Source organism: Engystomops pustulosus, chromosome 9 (genome assembly GCF_040894005.1).
Source record: "Engystomops pustulosus chromosome 9, aEngPut4.maternal, whole genome shotgun sequence".
Taxonomy (NCBI): Eukaryota; Metazoa; Chordata; class Amphibia; order Anura; family Leptodactylidae; genus Engystomops; species Engystomops pustulosus.
Genome location: NC_092419.1, coordinates 26,960,394 through 26,978,565, shown reverse-complemented (window position 1 = coordinate 26,978,565; position 18,172 = coordinate 26,960,394). Strand labels below are relative to the sequence as shown.

At 45.8% G+C, this 18,172-nt stretch overlaps 1 protein-coding gene across 3 annotated transcripts in view; it reads left to right on the top strand.

Annotated features, from left to right (window-relative positions):
• The window catches only part of DDR1 (discoidin domain receptor tyrosine kinase 1), a 40,601-nt gene extending 23,395 nt beyond the window's left edge, over window positions 1–17,206 (top strand). For 2 of the 3 annotated variants that reach the window (XM_072125762.1, XM_072125761.1), the window contains exons 4-18: window positions 6,946–7,174; window positions 7,252–7,399; window positions 7,742–7,844; window positions 8,185–8,371; window positions 10,022–10,268; window positions 10,488–10,637; window positions 10,965–11,122; window positions 11,863–12,073; window positions 12,643–12,744; window positions 13,443–13,675; window positions 13,932–14,059; window positions 14,161–14,367; window positions 14,982–15,216; window positions 15,766–15,915; window positions 16,558–17,206. In XM_072125762.1, coding sequence (XP_071981863.1) covers window positions 6,946–7,174; window positions 7,252–7,399; window positions 7,742–7,844; window positions 8,185–8,371; window positions 10,022–10,268; window positions 10,488–10,637; window positions 10,965–11,122; window positions 11,863–12,073; window positions 12,643–12,744; window positions 13,443–13,675; window positions 13,932–14,059; window positions 14,161–14,367; window positions 14,982–15,216; window positions 15,766–15,915; window positions 16,558–16,716 — 2,647 coding nt within the window. In that variant the 3' untranslated portion in view covers window positions 16,717–17,206. The remainder of the gene's footprint in view (window positions 1–6,945; window positions 7,175–7,251; window positions 7,400–7,741; window positions 7,845–8,184; window positions 8,372–10,021; window positions 10,269–10,487; window positions 10,638–10,964; window positions 11,123–11,862; window positions 12,074–12,642; window positions 12,745–13,442; window positions 13,676–13,931; window positions 14,060–14,160; window positions 14,368–14,981; window positions 15,217–15,765; window positions 15,916–16,557) is intronic. The other variant, XM_072125763.1, reaches the window with a different exon arrangement.
• Window positions 17,207–18,172: the final 966 nt, after the last annotated feature.

Here is an 18,172-nt window from a genome sequence, read left to right as displayed (position 1 = left end):
GACAAAAAGCCCCTCCCCCTTTGTCTAAACCACGCCCATTGCCACACCCACATAGTATAATATTGACCTTGATGGTCCCCACATAGAACAATGCCCCTTACTTTGACCCCCCCCCCCCCCCGTGGACCCGTATAATTACACTTAATGCAACTCTGCAACATATAAAACCCCTCTTTAAATTTATCCTCCCTTTATATTCGGTTTTCCACTTTTATTTAATCTCCCAAATTTACACATAATATTATCTGTACTCCTACCCCCACCCCTCCTCACATGGTGTGGTCCCTGTTCTCTATCCTCCTCATTCTGTGGCCTCCTGTCCTCCATCCGCCTCCTGTCCTTCATCCTCCTCCTGTGGCCTCCTGTCCTCCATCCTTCTCCAGTATCCTCCATCCTCCTCCTCTTTATGTATCCGCCTGTCCTCCATCCTCCTCCTGTATCCGCCCGTCCTCCATCCTCCTCCTGTATCCTCCATCCTCCTGTCCTCCATCCTCCTCCTGTATCCTCCATCCTCCTCATCCTGTTCTCCATCCTCCTCCTGTATCCTCCTCCTGTATCCTCCTGTCCTCTATCCTCCTCCTCCTGTAGCCCACTGTCCTCTTGCCTCCTCCTGTCCTCCATCCTTCTCCAGTATCCTCCATCCTCCTTATGTATCCGCCTGTCCTCCATCCTCCTCCTGTATCCGCCTGTCCTCCATCCTCCTCCTGTATCCTCCATCCTCCTCCTCCTGTCCTCCATCCTCCTCCTGTATCCTCCATCCTCCTCATCCTGTTCTCCATCCTCCTGTCCTCTATCCTCCTCCTCCTGTAGCCCACTGTCCTCTTGCCTCCTCCTGTCCTCCATCCTCCTCCTGTAGCCCACTGTCCTCTAGCCTCCTCCTGTCCTCCATCCTCCTCCTGTAGCCCACTGTCCTCTAGCCTCCTCCTGTCCTCCATCCTCCTCCTGTAGCCCACTGTCCTCTAGCCTCCTCCTGTCCTCCATCCTCCTCCTGTAGCCCACTGTCCTCTAGCCTCCTCCTGCCCTCCATCCTCCTCCTGTGGTCTCCTTTCCTCCCTCCTCCTCCTGTAGTCTCCTTTCCTCCATCCTCCTCCTGTAGTCTCCTTTCCTCCATCCTCCTCCTGTGGTCTCCTTTCCTCCATCCTCCTCCTGTAGTCTCCTTTCCTCCATCCTCCTCCTGTAGTCTCCTTTCCTCCATCCTCCTCCTGTGGTCTCCTTTCCTCCATCCTCCTCCTGTAGTCTCCTTTCCTCCATCCTCCTCCTGTGGTCTCCTTTCCTCCATCCTCCTCCTGTAGTCTCCTTTCCTCCATCCTCCTCCTGTAGTCTCCTTTCCTCCATCCTCCTCCTGTAGTCTCCTTTCCTCCATCCTCCTCCTGTAGTCTCCTTTCCTCCATCCTCCTCCTGTAGTCTCCTTACCTCCATCCTCCTCCTGTAGTCTCCTTTCCTCCATCCTCCTCCTGTAGTCTCCTTTCCTCCATCCTCCTCCTGTAGTCTCCTTTCCTCCATCCTCCTCCTGTGGTCTCCTTTCCTCCATCCTCCTCCTGTAGTCTCCTTTCCTCCATCCTCCTCCTGTAGTCTCCTTTCCTCCATCCTCCTCCTGTAGTCTCCTTTCCTCCATCCTCCTCCTGTAGTCTCCTTTCCTCCATCCTCCTCCTGTAGTCTCCTTTCCTCCATCCTCCTCCTGCAGCCTCCTCCGGTGTCCCCCAGCAGCCTTCACCTGTCCCCCAGCAGCCTCCTCCTGTCCCCCAGTAGCAGCCTCCTGTCCCCCAGCAGCAGCCTCCTGTCCCCCAGCAGCCTCCTGTCCCCCAGCAGCCTTCACCTCTCCCCCCATTAGCCGCCTCCTGTCCCCCACTAGCCGCCTCCTGTCCCCCAGTAGCCTCCTCCTGTCCCCCAGCAGCCTTCACTGTCCCCCAGTAGCCTCCTCCTGTCCCCCAGCAGCCTCCTCCTGTCCCCCAGCAGCCTTCACTGTCCCCCACTAGGCTCCTCCAGTCCCCCAGTACTACCTTCACTGTCCCCCAGCAGCTTTCACCTGTGTCCTCCAGCTCTCCCTGTCCTGTATCCTCCTCCTGGCCCCCTCTTCCTGTGGCCCCCTGTCCCCTCAGGTTCTTACCTCTCCTGGTTCCAGCAGTCATTCTGTCTTCTCCCGGGCTCCGACTTGAATTGCGGAGGGGGCGGGGCCAGCCGGGGGCGGAGCTACCGTCTCACATGACTTCATCATGTGAGGAGGTAGCAGGGGCTGGTCCCGCCTCCTCCTGGCTACGATGCTTCCGCTGCTCTGCAGCTCTTATCTATGGGGCCAGGAGGAGGCGGGACAAAGCGGGGAAGAGGGGGGGGAGTCGTGACATTCTCTCAACCGCCCGTGACGCGTGTACAGAGCCCAAAAAACGGGACTGTCACGTCAAAAACGGGACGGTTGGGAGGTATGCTATTAGTAGAGCAAAGTTATCTCTAAACACAACAAAGGAACTGCACCCGGGCATAAGCGATTGTCTGACAACTACATTGTGCTAATATTTTCACATTGTATAGCAGCGGTGTTATAGTACTTTGTAGCTGTTAGCCGGTCACTGTATGGCGGGGTGGGGTTATTTGCTTTTTTGGTGACATTTGTGCTCTCTATGATTGTGCACATTTATTTGGTCACTGTAAATCTGGTATTGCTTGTGCACTTTGTGATTGTATTATTATTGCACCATATGGAGTTGTTTTTTGGTCACTATATATCTTGTTCTGTTTGTGCACTGTATAGTGGTTTATGTCTTATGTGCGTGCTGTATGGTGATATTATATGTGCACAACGTGGTAGTACTATGTGTGCGCTCTTTAATGGTGTTTTTTGTGCACTGTGTGGAGTTGTCTTATGGTCACTTTATACATACCAGGTATAATTTGTGCACTGTATGGAGTTGTCTTATGGTCACTTTATACATACCAGGTATAATTTGTGCACTGTATGGTGGTATTATTTGTGTGGGGTCCATTTTGGAAAACATTTTGATGAAGTCGTGATAAAATGGACCGACTTCAACTCCAAAGAATTTAATACTGTATATACTTGAATATAAGCCGAGGCCCCTTATTTTTCCTACCAAAAACTGGGAAAACCTATTGATTCAAGTATAAGCCGAGGGTGGGAAATGCATTGGTCACAGCCTCCCAGTATATAGCTAGCCAGCCGCCAGTAGTATATAGCCTGCCAGATCCCTGTAGCATATAGCTCGCCAGCTCCCTGTAGTATATAGCCAACCACCTTTAGTATATAGTCAGCCCCCTGTAGTTTGAAGCCAGGCCCCTTTAGTATATAGCCAGCCAGCCCCGAGTTTGCCCAGCACAAAAAAAATTAACTTACACACCCCCCCTCCGCCGCCCCGATGCTTGGCGCGGCTCCCGATGCTCCCATCCCCGCAGCTCCTCTTCTTTCACCGGCAGAGAGGTGTTCATGGCGCATAGTATACGCTGGCCGGCAGAGTGCATGGACGCGCCTCTGCCGGCTCTTACAACAGAGATAAGAAAGAAGTGGAGCCACAGGGACGGAAGTATCGGGGAGCAGCGCCGAGCAACGGGGGCGCCGGAAGGTGAGTATGTAAGTTTATATTTTTTTATAGACTCATGTATAAGCTGAGGTGAGGTTTTTCAGCACATTTTTCAGCACAAAGAAAGTGTAGTCGGGTAGAAAATGGCCCATACGCCAAATATTTTACACCAGTTTAGAACAACTCTATGAAGACAGAAAGTAGAACACGGCTGTTTTAAACTGCCCCAGAATTTAACATCACGGTGATAAATGTGGCGCAGCAAAAAACTAGTGTTGTCTGCCTTTCCACTGGCGGAGCCTGTGCCACAATGTTACATCTCCCTTATTGTCTTACTGTTTAACTAGTAACCAGTAGCCTATATACACCAACAACCACAGTATAGTGCAAAATGCCGCCCCAGGAATTAGAAATACCACAATACAGCAATTAAAACCACCCCAGGAACCAAATACTGCATTCAGAGCAGACAATAATAGTGGAGGCACCAGAGCAGATAATAATGTTACTGGAGACCCCAGAGCAGGCAATGATAATAAAGTAGAGACCACAGAGACAACAATAATAATGTTACGGAAGACCCCAGAGCAAACAAATTAATAGATACCCTCCTTTCTTGGTTCCTTGTCTCCTCCTTGCACCACACTGCAGCTTCTTCTGTCCTCCATGTGCTACTCTGCTATTTATCGGAGTTGGTGACCATTATGTAGGATTTGGAGTTAGTAAAATTGAGAAGTCAGAAGTTTAAGTTGCCAACTCTACAGCCCTGATTATTTGTGAACTGTATGGTGTTATTATGAGTGCACTGTATAGTCTTATTATTTGTGCACTGTATGCTGTTATTATTTGTGCACTGTATAGTGTTATTATATGTGCACTGTATGCTGTTAGTATTTGTGCACTGTATAGTGTTATTATATGTGCACTGTATGCTGTTATTATTTGTGCATGGTATAGTGTTATTATATGTGCACTGTATGCTGTTATTATTTGTGCATGGTATAGTGTTATTATTTGTGCACTTTATGCTGTTATTATTTGTGCACGGTGCTGTGTTATTATTTGTGTACTGTGTAGTGTTATTATTTGTTCATGGTATGGTGTTATTATTTGTGCACGGTATAGTGTTATTATTTGTGCACGATATTATGCTGTTATTTGGTTACAATGTTGGTTACTATAATATTAGTACTATTTGAGGTCCCGAGGAGGCATAATGGCACCAATCACATGTGCCCTGTCTCTAGACTAATGGATATTATACAAATGAATGTGGACCTCCATGGTGGTCATGCTAATGAAAGTTTCATTATAGTGTCATTATTAGTGCACTGTATAGTCTTATTATGTGTGCACTGTATAGCGTTATTATTTGTGCACTGTATAGTGTTATTATTTGTGCACAACATACTGTTATTATTTGTGTACTGTGTAGTGTTATTATTTGTGCACTGTATAGTCTTATTATGTGTGCACTGTATGGTCTTATTATTTGTGCATGGTATAGTGTTATTATGTGTGCACAGTGTAGTGTTATTATTTGTGCATCGTATAGTGGTGTTATTTGTGCACTGTATGGTCTTATTATTTGTGCACTTTATGCTGTTATTATTTGTGCACGGTGCTGTGTTATTATTTGTGCACGGTATGATGTTATTATTTGTTCATGGTATAGGGTTATTATTTGTGCACTGTATAGTGTTATTATTTGTGCACGGTATAGTGTTATTATTTGTGCACTGTGTGGTGTTATGTGATTACAATGTTGGTTACTATAATATTAGTACTATTTGAGGTCCCCGGGAGGCATAATGCCACCAATCACATGTGCCCTGTCCCTAGACTGCTGGATATTATACAAAGGAGCGTGAACCTCCATGGTGGTCATGCTAATGAAAGTTTTGTGATCACCTCTGCTGAAGCTTGTGGGAACGACTGACAGATCTGTAAAAGATGAACGTCTGCCTCAATCTGCTGACAAAGAAAATGATTGTACCTGGAAGCCATCTTGTCGTGACTTGCCCAAGAATGGCTCGATGCGTCACGGCGGGGCTGTTGTTTTCGCATAGAAGGAAATTCTCAAGAAAATTATGTTTTTTATATGAGTTTTTATATCGTAGATCTCTAGGCTCAGGTTGTGTAACACCAGGTGATCTGGCTGATGTATTGTACTCAGTTTCTTGGCTACAGGGGTTTCGGAGACCGCAAGTGCTCGAGGGTCCAACACGTTGGGGAGGGGGGGGAAGGTATCACATACTTCTCCCAGACATTGATGAAGAGAGGATTAGAAGAAGGCGGTGACCTGCGCACCTCTAACTTAACAATAAAGTGATTGTGCTACAGAAATATAGGATAATGCCCCCCACCCTCCTGTACATTAAAGCAAAAGGTGAGGTGAGGTCTGCAGCGGCTGAAGTGTGTATTATGATGTTCTGCAGCAGCTGAGGTGTGTAATTTTAGGTTCTGCAGTAGTTGAGTTGTGTAATATAAGGTTCTGTAGCAGCTGAGGTGGGTAATATGCGGTGCTGCAGCAGCTAAGGCTTGTATGAGGTTGTATAGTAGCTGAGGTGTGTAATATGAGGTTCTGCAGCAGCTAAGGTTTGTATTATGCAGTGTGTATTCTGCAGTAGTTGAGGTGTGTAATATGAGGTTCTGCAGTAGTTGAGGTGTGTAATATGAGGTTCTGCAGTAGTTGAGGTGTGTAATATGAGGTTCTGCAGTAGTTGAGGTGTGTAATATGAGGTTCTGCTGCAGCTAAGGTGTGTATTATGTGTTGCTGCAGCAGCTGAGGCCTGTATGAAGTTGTACAGCAGCTGAGGTGTGTATTATGTGTTGCTGCAGCAGCTGAGTTGTGTATTATGAGGTTCTGCAGCAGCTGAGATGTGTAAGTCTTGCCAGTGATTTGTATGTTATATAATCTATACTGTATGTGCAGTCTTTGGGGTTACATATACAGCACTCCTAGAACATAAACACTGCTGCTCATGACATTGCATCTATCATTGTACTCGACCCAAAATATGTGACTTTCCCCTACAGATTAACCCCCATGACCTCCACTATTACTCCTATTACAGTCAGATGACTTGCCCCTAGTTGTGTCAGTAATATTACTCTTCATTGCCCGGAGGGGTTTGGCAAGGGGCCGCATGTCCGTGCTCTTAGGCTACTTAGTACAGGCGTCCACTCTAAGTTGACCTTAAACCTGGTGTATTTCGATACGTGTGAAGAACTCGTCTTACTTGTGTCTATGTATTGGGCTTCCTAAAAATAGAGAATTCGGTCATTTTCTCAATTCTTGAATATTTATTTCATTATTCCAGTTATAGTCATGTAAAGTGAAATTCCCCTTAAAGTGATCCTCCTCCCAAAATCATCCATTTATCCAACTTTTTCTCTCTCTTCCATGACACAGGCTAGAAAGTACCGACGGCGATGGCGCCTGGTGCCCCGCTGGGCCCGTCTATCCCAATAATGATGAATATCTTCAGGTGGACTTGAGGAAGTTGTATTTCCTGACCCTTGTTGGGACACAGGGTCGGGACAGCGGAGGACTGGGCAAAGAATTTGTCCGGCACTACCAGCTGCGTTACAGTAGGGATGGTTATAAGTGGGCTCATTGGAGAGACCCCTGGGGAAACGAGGTGAGAGGTGGTGGAGATGTGTTGTGGTGAGAGACGTCCTCCAGATGTGGTGGTTACGTATCTTCTGTCTTGTATAGGTGATAGTTGGAAATGAGAACACACATGACCTTGTTCTGAAGGACCTCGGACCCCCAGTCATTGCCCGTTATGTTCGTTTCTACCCCATGGCTGACCGAGTCATGAGCGTGTGTCTCAGAGTGGAGGTATACGGATGTATTTGGCAAGGTGAGTATCTCCTACCCTGCAACTGCTATAGAGTCATGACCTCCATATGGTCTAATAGCATCTACTACTTCAAGAGTAGCAGCCTCCACCAATCACTGAAACAATGAGGCCCCGTGGATGAGCATAACCAAACTCATCCGCAGAGGCACGGCGCTCACCGCTCCACATCCCCCCCCCCCTCCCATTTCAGTGATCGGACTCTTTTTAAGCTGGACGTACTCCCTGACCGATTTCATCCTACAGTCCCCCAATTGATGGTGCTCACTTTCACCATGACATTGAGCGTGGTCTTCACCTACTTATCATGGCTTTTCATAAGTTGACGATTTGTTTCCACCATAGATGGTCTCCGGTCATACACCTCTCCACCTGGAGACATCATGAACCTTGGGACGGGGATGGTCAATTTGAACGACTCTACATACGATGGATTTACCGTTGGCGGGTAAGTCATCATACACAACTTATTATATGTCTAGCACAATCATATGACATTGCACTCACTCAACGTTGTCCCACAACTTGTCTATGACAAAAGTAAAAATTTAAGAATTGAACCATTTGAAACTTATCCACACTGATAATCCCTTTTTAAGTCAAAAATAGAACACAAAAATGTCCACCACAACAAAAAAAAAATTGCAGCTTTTGTTCTAAACAGCGCCACACCTGTCCACAGGTGGATCATAGCATTGCAAGATATAATACCGTACCCACCCTACTAAATAGTTTGGTGCTGTTTTTGGAAGAAAGCCTACACAATGCTGCTTTGTCTTCTCCTAAAGGTTACATTACGGAGGACTGGGGCAGCTGACTGATGGTGTTATCGGGGCTGACGATTTCCTCCAGCACAAGGAGCAGGGAGTCTGGCCAGGGTATGATTACGTGGGGTGGAATGAGGCAAGTTGCCCATCTGGATACCTGGAGATGGAGTTTGAGTTTGATGCCCTGAGATCATTTACCTATATGAGGGTGAGTACTGTGTGTATATATATATATATATATAGTATAGTGTTGCAGCTTCATCCCCCCTCCACTTATAGTATTTATAGTCTTTATAGTGACTCAGGTGGTCCATGTACAGTCTGCAGGGAGGTGAGGAGATGCCACTTTCTCCTCATCGCTATTTCCCGCATTGGTTTTGTTTGTTTCTTTACGGATGAGGGATCCTAGATTTATCCTTTGATGTGCATGGATGTGTATCACCTGCATATCTTCCCTATCAGCTGGGAATCCTTCATGCGCAGATAAACAAACTCACCTGGGAATTCTATGTGGCGACAGGTGTGTGACATATTATGGACCATGTGAAACCAATGCTGAAGTCATACAAGTGCTACGAAATATACGTCTGTGTAATACAACAACGTGGAGACCTTGTAAGGGAGATACAGATCCTATCTGTAATAGCGACCCGGTCTTTCATACATTGTACAGATCACTGTGTCTTGGTAAACCATGGAGTGTTGTCTTCGTGTTGTCTTCCCATAGCTACACACAGGGGAGGATTAAGACCACCACGGGCCCTGGGCTGTATGGATATTATGGCCCCTACAAGTCTCTAATCACTTCCTACATCTGGTACTAGAAGCTACTTGGGGAATGGAGGATGGGTCTCTTCTGCTGCTTTCAATCTGTGATTTCAGGATCTTTGGAGGACCTTCAAAGGTCCTTAAATGGCTCTTGTGTGCATGTGTATTGAGAGCAGGAACAGATATACGAGGATTTCATGGGTGAAGGTCCTTCTCCATATAAGATTTAGTGGGTGGTTTGGGTGGCCATGGGCCCCTTAAAAGACTTGGGTCCCGGGCTACCGGCCAAACAACCTATGTTATAATCAACTACTGGCTACAGCCATAGGCGAAAACAAGGAATTAAAATAATCTTATTCTGCGCCAGGATCAACTGTGATCAGAGATGAAAGATCTTTGTTCTTTTGTTCCTCCTTTGGTCAAGTACTCGTTTTGTTCCGAACCACAACTTCTCGGAAGTTTCTAACAATGTCACTTGTACATCAGGTTTGTCCACCCGCCTCTCTCCCAGACTTCCTTGCAGGGGGTGGGCTTCTTCCGTACAGTTAAAGGGGTTGTCCACTTTCAGCAAAAAATCTGCCTGTCTATCACAAGACAATGGACAGATTTTATCCACTTGAAGTAAACAGAGAAGCTTTCTTTAGAATGACAGCAAGCAGAGATCTAGAAAACCATGAGGAATTGATACAGTAAGTATATTGAAAACTTGTATAACTTTTTCTTACACAAACCATATCAATTATTTGCTGAACGTGGACAACCATTTTAGGCCCATCCCCTTTTCTGCCTCTAAATTGCTTTATCAATGAAGGGGTTTGGCTTAGCTATTATACACAAGGCAGACAGTCCCATGCAAGGAAGTCGAGAGAGAGAGGAGGGGGGAACTCGCTGGACCCGCCATTTATTGTTAGGACATGCCTAGAAAGTCCACATATTGAGGGAGCCTCATTTAAGAACTAAGAAGCCCTGCTGAATGACCACAAAGGCTTATGGGTCGTAGAGGGTCACAGACCATATTCAGGGTCCCGTCTTACATCACTCTGTGATCACTGCCCTCCGATAACCTGACTCTTCTCCTCTTCCCCCTCAGGTACACGCTAATAACATGCACACCAGAGGGGTCCAGGTCTTCCGGCGCGTGGACTGTTACTTTAAACGCTCCTTGCACACTCCATGGGACCCCACCCCAGTCACCCTATCTCTGGCAATGGACGTCCGTGACCTGAGCGCCCGCACTGTCACTATGTCCCTGTCTGGCAGGTCGGCGAGAATCCTGCGCTGTCATTATTACTTCTCCAGTCCATGGCTGCTGTTCAGTGAAATCTCCTTTCTCTCAGGTGAGTGCTCGCTTTAAATTATTTTTGTTTTTTTTACTCTTGTCATCGGTGTCTTATCATATTCAAGCAAATGTAGCTGAGCTGTAATACCCAACACGCCCACAGAAAAGAGAGGCGCTGTTTCAATTCAAGTATACTTTTGGGCACTCAATTATTTATAGTTTTTAAGACGTCCTTGTATTAATTGGCACGTGACTTGAATGTTCTTGTAACACAAAGATGTTCAGGACTCGTCAGAACCGGAGGAGCCGAGCCCCCTCCCCCAACCACGTGAAGAGACCCTGCAACCTCCTACGACAAAGTTACCGGAGGGCACCAGCCAGAAGACGGTCTTCACTACAATTGGCAGCTCCAGTGAGAGTGTTCATGGTGAGAACTTTAGGAATCATCATTTTATGATGATTTATTATCCATGTTTTTGTGGTTTATGGCTTCATCAGTCAGGGATTGCTGAGAGTAGAACAAATATTCAGTTTTTTTCAATAAGCGGCGCCATTCTGATCTGGTATTACACCACTATTCCATTCATTAGACATCCATAGCTGCAATACCAGACATACCCTGTAGTTGGGAGCAGCGCTGTTTCAGCAAAAACTGATTATTTTTCCCTAATCTGAGCCATACCTTTCATTTTTACATCTTTTTATTCCTGTTTTTATTTACATTTTCCAATATTATTTTATTTTTTTGCCATAGAGGCTGTTAGTGTTAACCGGATAAACCAGCCAATCGTCAAGGACGAGAGCAGCAATACCTCCATTCTGATTGGCTGTCTGGTGGTTATAATACTGCTGCTATTGGTAGTCATTATCCTTATCCTGTGGAGGCAGCGATGGAAGAGATTGCTGGGGAAGGTAGGTATAACCTCTGGTGGGCTGCAACACACATAATATGTAATTAGTGTGACCACTGATTGGTGAGGACCCTTGTGGCAGGACTTCCCCTAGGGACTTTAGGGCCCCAGGGATGTAAAGAGATCATGGCCTCCCAGTGTTCTAGATGTTTCAAATGATGTGATGTTTAGTACATAAAAATATATTATTACAAAACTATTATTACTCTGTGTGTGTGTGTGGTGTATGCATACAATATGTGTGTATATGGTATTGTATGTATGTGTGTGTGTATTTGCTGTATGTATGTATATGTGGTGTGTATCTACATGCATATATTTTTATTTTGTAGGTGTGTGTATATGGAATGTATTTGCAGTATGTGTATGTATAGGAGTATAGTGATTTATGTATATATGAGTGTATAAATATGTGTGATTGTAACTGACCTGTGTGAGTATACAAATATGTATTTTTTTAAGGGAAAAGGGGGTTCCCATTCAGAAATCTGCTATGGGTGCGCTGCCTCTCCTAGTTTCGCCCCTGGCCCCTTGTTGCTGTGATGAGGTAAGACAGAGCGGCCCTATGCTAGTGTCCCTCAGCTTATGCCACTTACTGTAGGTCACCTAATCCACTTTGGAGGGAAAATCTTTTCCCTCCAAAACTTACCTATCAATGATACAGCCTATAGTCCTGTAGGGATCCCTCCATATTGTCCAGGCTCCAGTCAATATAACTTTTTATTCCCCCCATTCCTCTAGGCTCAGCACCGACCCTCGGACAGCGATCTCACCGCCCACCTGTCCCTCCCCTCTGACACTGTGGTCATCAACAACACCCAGAATCTATCCCTGGCATCTAGACATGGCAGCCGCTATGAGCGCATCCTGACCTCAGAAGGGGAGTACCAAGAGCCCAATCACAACCCCCTTGCCAAGATGGCTACTTTATGTCCTAACTCTGAAGGGGCAGGTGAGTGCTTCTAAGGGGGGTAGTAACCTCAGAGTATAGTATGTGCATGTGTATCAGGGGGTAACACTAAGTGCATGTTGATGTACTGTATATGTATATTGTAATGGTGAGGGAATGGGTTAATATTGTCTAACATATAATGTGGTGGGTAATATTATATTCTATTATACCAAAAACTGTTATTTTGTTCCCAAAATTTGGTATATGAGTTCTGTATTGTGCTAGTAGTTAAAGAGCATTAAAGGGGTTGCAATAACATAACAGCAACAGCGCCACACCTGTCCACAGGCTGCATGCGGCATTGCAGCTCTAGCCTTTGAATAGAGCTGGGCTGCAATACCACTTACAACCAGCGCACAGGCGTGGCGCTCTTTATTATGCATATGAGACAGGAGGTGTCTAGTTAACTCTCTATGGGTCTCGGTAACTAAAATGTTGTTATTCGTATTAACAGACCTGTTGTGGGGTGGGACATGTGGTGCATGCGTGTGCGGTTATCTAATTCCGTGTACACGGTGTCTGCATGATGATGGCGGTGTACACTATATACTCTGCATGTGTCTCTCCAGCTCTACTGTTAAACAACCCAGCCTATGAGCTCCTGCTTTCCACCTACAGTCGGCCAATCACAGAGCCCGGTGGCGTGCAGGCTAAGCCAATCAACAGCCAGGGTAAGGGGCTGGCACTATGGAGCTGAGCGTGAAACGGTCAGCTCGGCTCTGTATATCCTCTCCATTCCACTGTCTCTCTCTGTCTCTGGCATCTTAAGGACTGGAGAGTCCGTGTATAACTATATGTTTCATACATTCATGTTTGGGCATGAAGAGAAGTACAGGGACCGATTATCTGGGAACGTTATGTATAATGAACTCATCTTAAAGGGGAACATCATAAAAAATAATAGAAGATCTTTATTCCAATACTGGATCCACCCAAGATCTAGTGTTTGTTCCACTTTGGTCTCCAACAAAGTTCTACCTAATGTATCACCTACCATGGGACCCACCAGTCCCTTTGTCGAAAAGACCTATAGCAGACACTTGAAGATGAGGTGGTAGGGGGTTCATGAACTCGGGCCTGTGACCCTTTGGCACCACCTTATTTGAAGAAAACGAGGGACAAGTTAAAATCCAATCCATCCAATTTCCGTTTCCCTAATGAGGGACATTTGAATGGCTGCCATAGAGATTTTGGGGATCCTGCAGGGACACTCTTTCCAGATAACGGTCCCCATACTTGTCAGACCATACTGTACAGTGACAATCTTATCTCCTTTATTTCACTCTCCCTTCACTGTCTCTTCACTTTCCTCCAGTCCATCTCCATTCATGTCCCTGTCTCTTTATACTTCTTCCTTCTCTCTCCCTAGATGGAGGCTACAGAGAACTGGAGTCTCCTAAGCTCCCCATGATGTGCCCCCCGAGTGTCCCCCATTATGCAGAGGCTGATATCGTTACTCTGCAGGGTGTGACGGGCGGTAATACCTATGCTGTGCCCGCCCTGACTGCTGACACCCTCACGTCTAAAGAACTGCCCCTCAGTAAATTCCCCCGGGGGCATCTTCTGTTTCGGGAGAAGCTGGGGGAAGGGCAGTTTGGAGAGGTAAGTGTTCATCACTATATGTCAGTGTTCTCCTCTACATCCCCTTTACATCATGTTTTCTCGTCACTTCCTGTCAGCCATTTTCTTTTCTTATGTGTGTTTATATAGCACTTCCTGTCGGCCATTTTCTTCCCCAATCCTTTATTTGTTGTGTATTCTCACACCACGTTGTGACTTAGTGACGTCCCACCATTCCCATTTTGATTATATTATTGAATGAATCCTTGGATTTAGTGTAACTTCTGTTCACTTCCAGGTTCACCTGTGTGAGGTTGTGAATCCCCATGAGCTGCCAGTTCTTCAATTCCCATTCAATATGCGCAAGGGGCGAAGTCTTCTTGTGGCGGTCAAGTTACTACGGGCTGACGCGAATAAAAATGCCAGGTAAATTAACCATTGACGTGACTGAATACCCATTACCTATCACTTTGATGGTATTGGTCATCTTATATATGGGATATATATAACCTATGTTCTCCTCTCAGGAGCGACTTCCTGAAGGAGCTGAAGATTTTGTCCCGACTCAGTGACCCGCACATCATCCGCCTGCTGGGGGCCTGTTTGGATGAAGACCCCCTGTGTATGATTACAGAATATATGGAGAACGGAGACCTCAACCAGTTCCTCAGTTCCCACGAGTTGGCCGAGGAGGACGAGTGCATGGAGGACGGACACAATCCTCCGTGTATCAGGTGAGGAGACCTCTAAGATAACACTAAAGCGATTCCAAAATGACACATAAATATTGCGGAGACTCCAAGCACAGATTTCCAAAATTAATGGGTCTACCAACAATTTTATGGACATACAAATTTAATGGTTTCATATCATATTGACAGCAATTGGAACACATACCTGGGGACTCCATTTGTTTGTAGACCTGGGTGGTCTCCACCATGAATGCTACCTGCTCAGGCAGGTCCTTCTAGGCTGGTTCTTACGATCAGTAATGTACGAGGGAATGACTATCCTAGGGGAGCCTTTGGTTTCTTGTCCGGTATATGTGCTACTGGGCAAATATATTTTGTACCCTCATCTCTTTGAAGAGAGATTTCCACAGGAAGCAGTTTGGTGACCACATTCCAGTAAAGAGGTAACCATCATAACATTCATCTGGCCCTAGATACTACCCAATAACGGTGCCGTCATCCCAGTGCCATATAGAGAACATTCATTCCTCCACATTCCCTCACAACTGTCATGACGCATGAGGAATATGATGGGAGTTGTAGTTTCTGGAGTTGTGCTCACACAAAGGACGTGGCTGTAGAAGTTGTATCCATAACACTGTACGTCTTCTTTGCAGTTTTCCCAGTCTCCTCCGTGTGGCTTTGCAGATTTGTTCCGGAATGAAATATCTCTCGTCGCTTAACTTTGTGCACCGGGACCTTGCTTCTCGGAACTGCCTTGTGGGCGAGAACCTCACCATAAAGATCGCTGACTTTGGTATGAGCCGCAACCTGTACGCTGGAGATTACTACCGGATACAGGGCCGGGCCGTACTGCCGATCCGGTGGATGGCCTGGGAGTGTATACTCATGGTGAGTGATGGAACTGCTGAGGAATCATTGCTTCTTAAAGATCATGTGATTATATTAGGTTCTCGAGTTGTGGTGAAGAGTTTGGGGTTGCCTAGAACATTAAAACTAATCTGCTGTGTTGGGTCTGCAAGTGTAGGGTCTGAGGGGCAGAGTCACGCTCCATCCATAAGGTTTGGCATTAGGCACATCTCTGTTTTACCCTTTCTTACTAAACTATCTTGTTTTCTTAACAAAAAAAAAACTAAATATCAGGTTGGCGGTACAACACTTAGGGCCCCCACTGATCAGCTAATACTGATATGGAAGAACAGTGGTTAATTGTGCTGCAGTGTCACCATCTGGCCTCTACATAGGGTGTAGAGCTGTTCTTCTGCGTCTTTATAGATAGCAATCGTGAATATAAACAAGGTGGAAAATTCCTTTAAAATGCTGTGTGCTCCTGAATCGGCAGTCATCCAGCTTTCCTAGGTTTTTGTTGGGTACCATAAAAAAAAAAAAAGAAAAAAAACATAATCCTGACTCTTCCTTCTCTTCCGTTTACACCCGTAGGGTAAATTCACCACCGCCAGTGACGTCTGGGCCTTTGGAGTGACATTATGGGAAATCTTTATGTTGTGTAAGGAGCAGCCATACGGGGAGCTGAATGATGAAGACGTCATTGAGAACGCTGGGGAGGTTTTCCGGGACAGTAAGAAACAGGTGAGTGCAGGGACTCCCCAAAAGCTGGACATAGACCTAATCTATAAAAGCTCACATGTGTGCTGCCAGAGTCTGCATTATACTCCAGAGCTGAAATCCTAATTCTGCTGACTGGAAACTGTCAGCAAGCTGGTCAGCAGACACACCCCTCACTGCTTTGTGGAGGACACACAATGAATTGTCAAAGTAAATTTTCAACACCAGAGCAATCTAAAAGTGGTGTGAAATTTCAGCTCTGAAGCCAGAAGAACTGTAATGCACCTATGGAGCACAATGCCTGCTGTAAATTCATGTCCAGATTGAAGGAAAGACATATCCTTAAAGGGAAACTGTCACCAGATTTTTCACAAAAACAGCTAGTGACAGGTTCCCATAGAACCCTATTAAGTAACTTTAAAAAAAAAGTTGATTTTATGGGAATGTGAGGGAAACAATGTTTAGCTGATAGTTACTAGAGCTCTATGGGAACCCGTCAGTAGCTGTATTCATGAATAGACAAAGTGCATGATGGGTAGTTGATGTATTAGACTACAATATCCAGTAGATTGGAACAGGTCAGAGAATAACAGGAAGTGAATGGAGCATGCTGGGAGTTTTAGTATTACTAATCCTGAATAATAATCTATAATTGTGTTCCTCCAGATCTATCTGTCGCGACCTCCGCCCTGTCCTCAGTCCCTGTACGAGTTAATGCTGCAGTGCTGGTCCAGAGACTGCAGGGAGCGGCCATCCTTCCACGATATCCACGAGTTGCTCAAGTCTCACGCCCTCTGCTGCTCCAGTGTGGAAGTGAAGGAGTAAACCTAAGTATTGTACAGAACACTTTCCATTACCCGCATCGCCTGCTTATCCCCTTCTCATCATTTCTCTGCTCCTAGAAGTCGTCTTTATCAGTATGTCACTGCTATGTCATACACACTGGATCTCCCAGTAGCAGGGTAGATAGGATATCTCCTTGTACACACAATGTGAATAGATGCTATATCCCGTACACTGGACGTATCACGACAAGCACCAAGATACAATATGGTGGCAGACTGTGATCTCAGTGACTCTACCAAATCATACTCCACCCCCTCAATATGTCAATGGAGCAAAATGAAAAAGCGTACAGGGGGAAGTGTGTCCTTAAAGGAATTGTCCACATTACAGGAGCCATGTTGGAACACATACAGTGCGAACTGGGAAAGATAAGTCCAGAACAAATAACTGAGGTCTAACAGAAGGGGAACTGTCTGAAGAACATTAATACTTTGAGGGAACCATTCAGGTGATTTCTGCTGCCCTACCTGAGGGCAAGAGCTCCGAGAGGCTGAGCTCTGTGGTATATAGGTTTATGGGTTTTGGGTAGAATTGTTAAAAAGCAGAGTAATACTGACAGGTCTCCTAGAAGAAGATTAAGAGTCCGACTATCCTGCACACACACAGTGATTGACAGTAAGGGTCCTGATTACTCCACCCACACACAGTGATTGACAGCGGGAGCCCTGATTACTCCACCCACACACAGTAATGGACAGCTCCCCTATATTAATGTCTGTACACAGATAATTGACAATCACTGTGTGTGGTTATCTTCCTGTCAATCATGTGTGAGCGGAGTAATCAGGCCTCTTACGGTCTCTCCTAAGAGTCCCAAAAAGATTTTCTTTTTTTACTCAAACTCTGCTTTAGATCTCATCTTAGAACTGGCGAGTTTGGGCTTTGTAGCCCTACAGGATGTTAGTAGTTGATCCTATTGAAATCTGAAGGACACCCCACCCATTTCGCACTTGATCCTCACCCCCCCCATCTACATTATTGAAATGACAACATTCCACGTTCTCTGCTCAGCGCCCCAATTACGTGGAACAATCGTGATAGAAGTTATACATAGGGCCACTACTCATTGCACATGGAGCTCTGAGCCACCAGAATTCTGGACTGAAGATCTTGACTTATATTAAAAAAAAACCCAAAACCCTCATGGCATTAACAGAAATCATTTCTAGCGTGGACAATGACCTTATCAGTTATTTGGAGACACCCTCCCCCATCTCTACAATACAAGTCTTATGGAGTTTGCAGGCTACTGGAAAAGTTTGTATTCCTTACATTCGGACAATGATCTTCTCTGAGTGAGGAACTTGATATTCCAAGAATGTAAAATATGAGCAGCATCCATCATGAGTCCCTGGCCAGCCTTCTCCTCCACCATCCCACGCTCTAAAATCCTTACCCTTCAATGATGCCAGCGGGGAGGTGCCCTCTCACATAT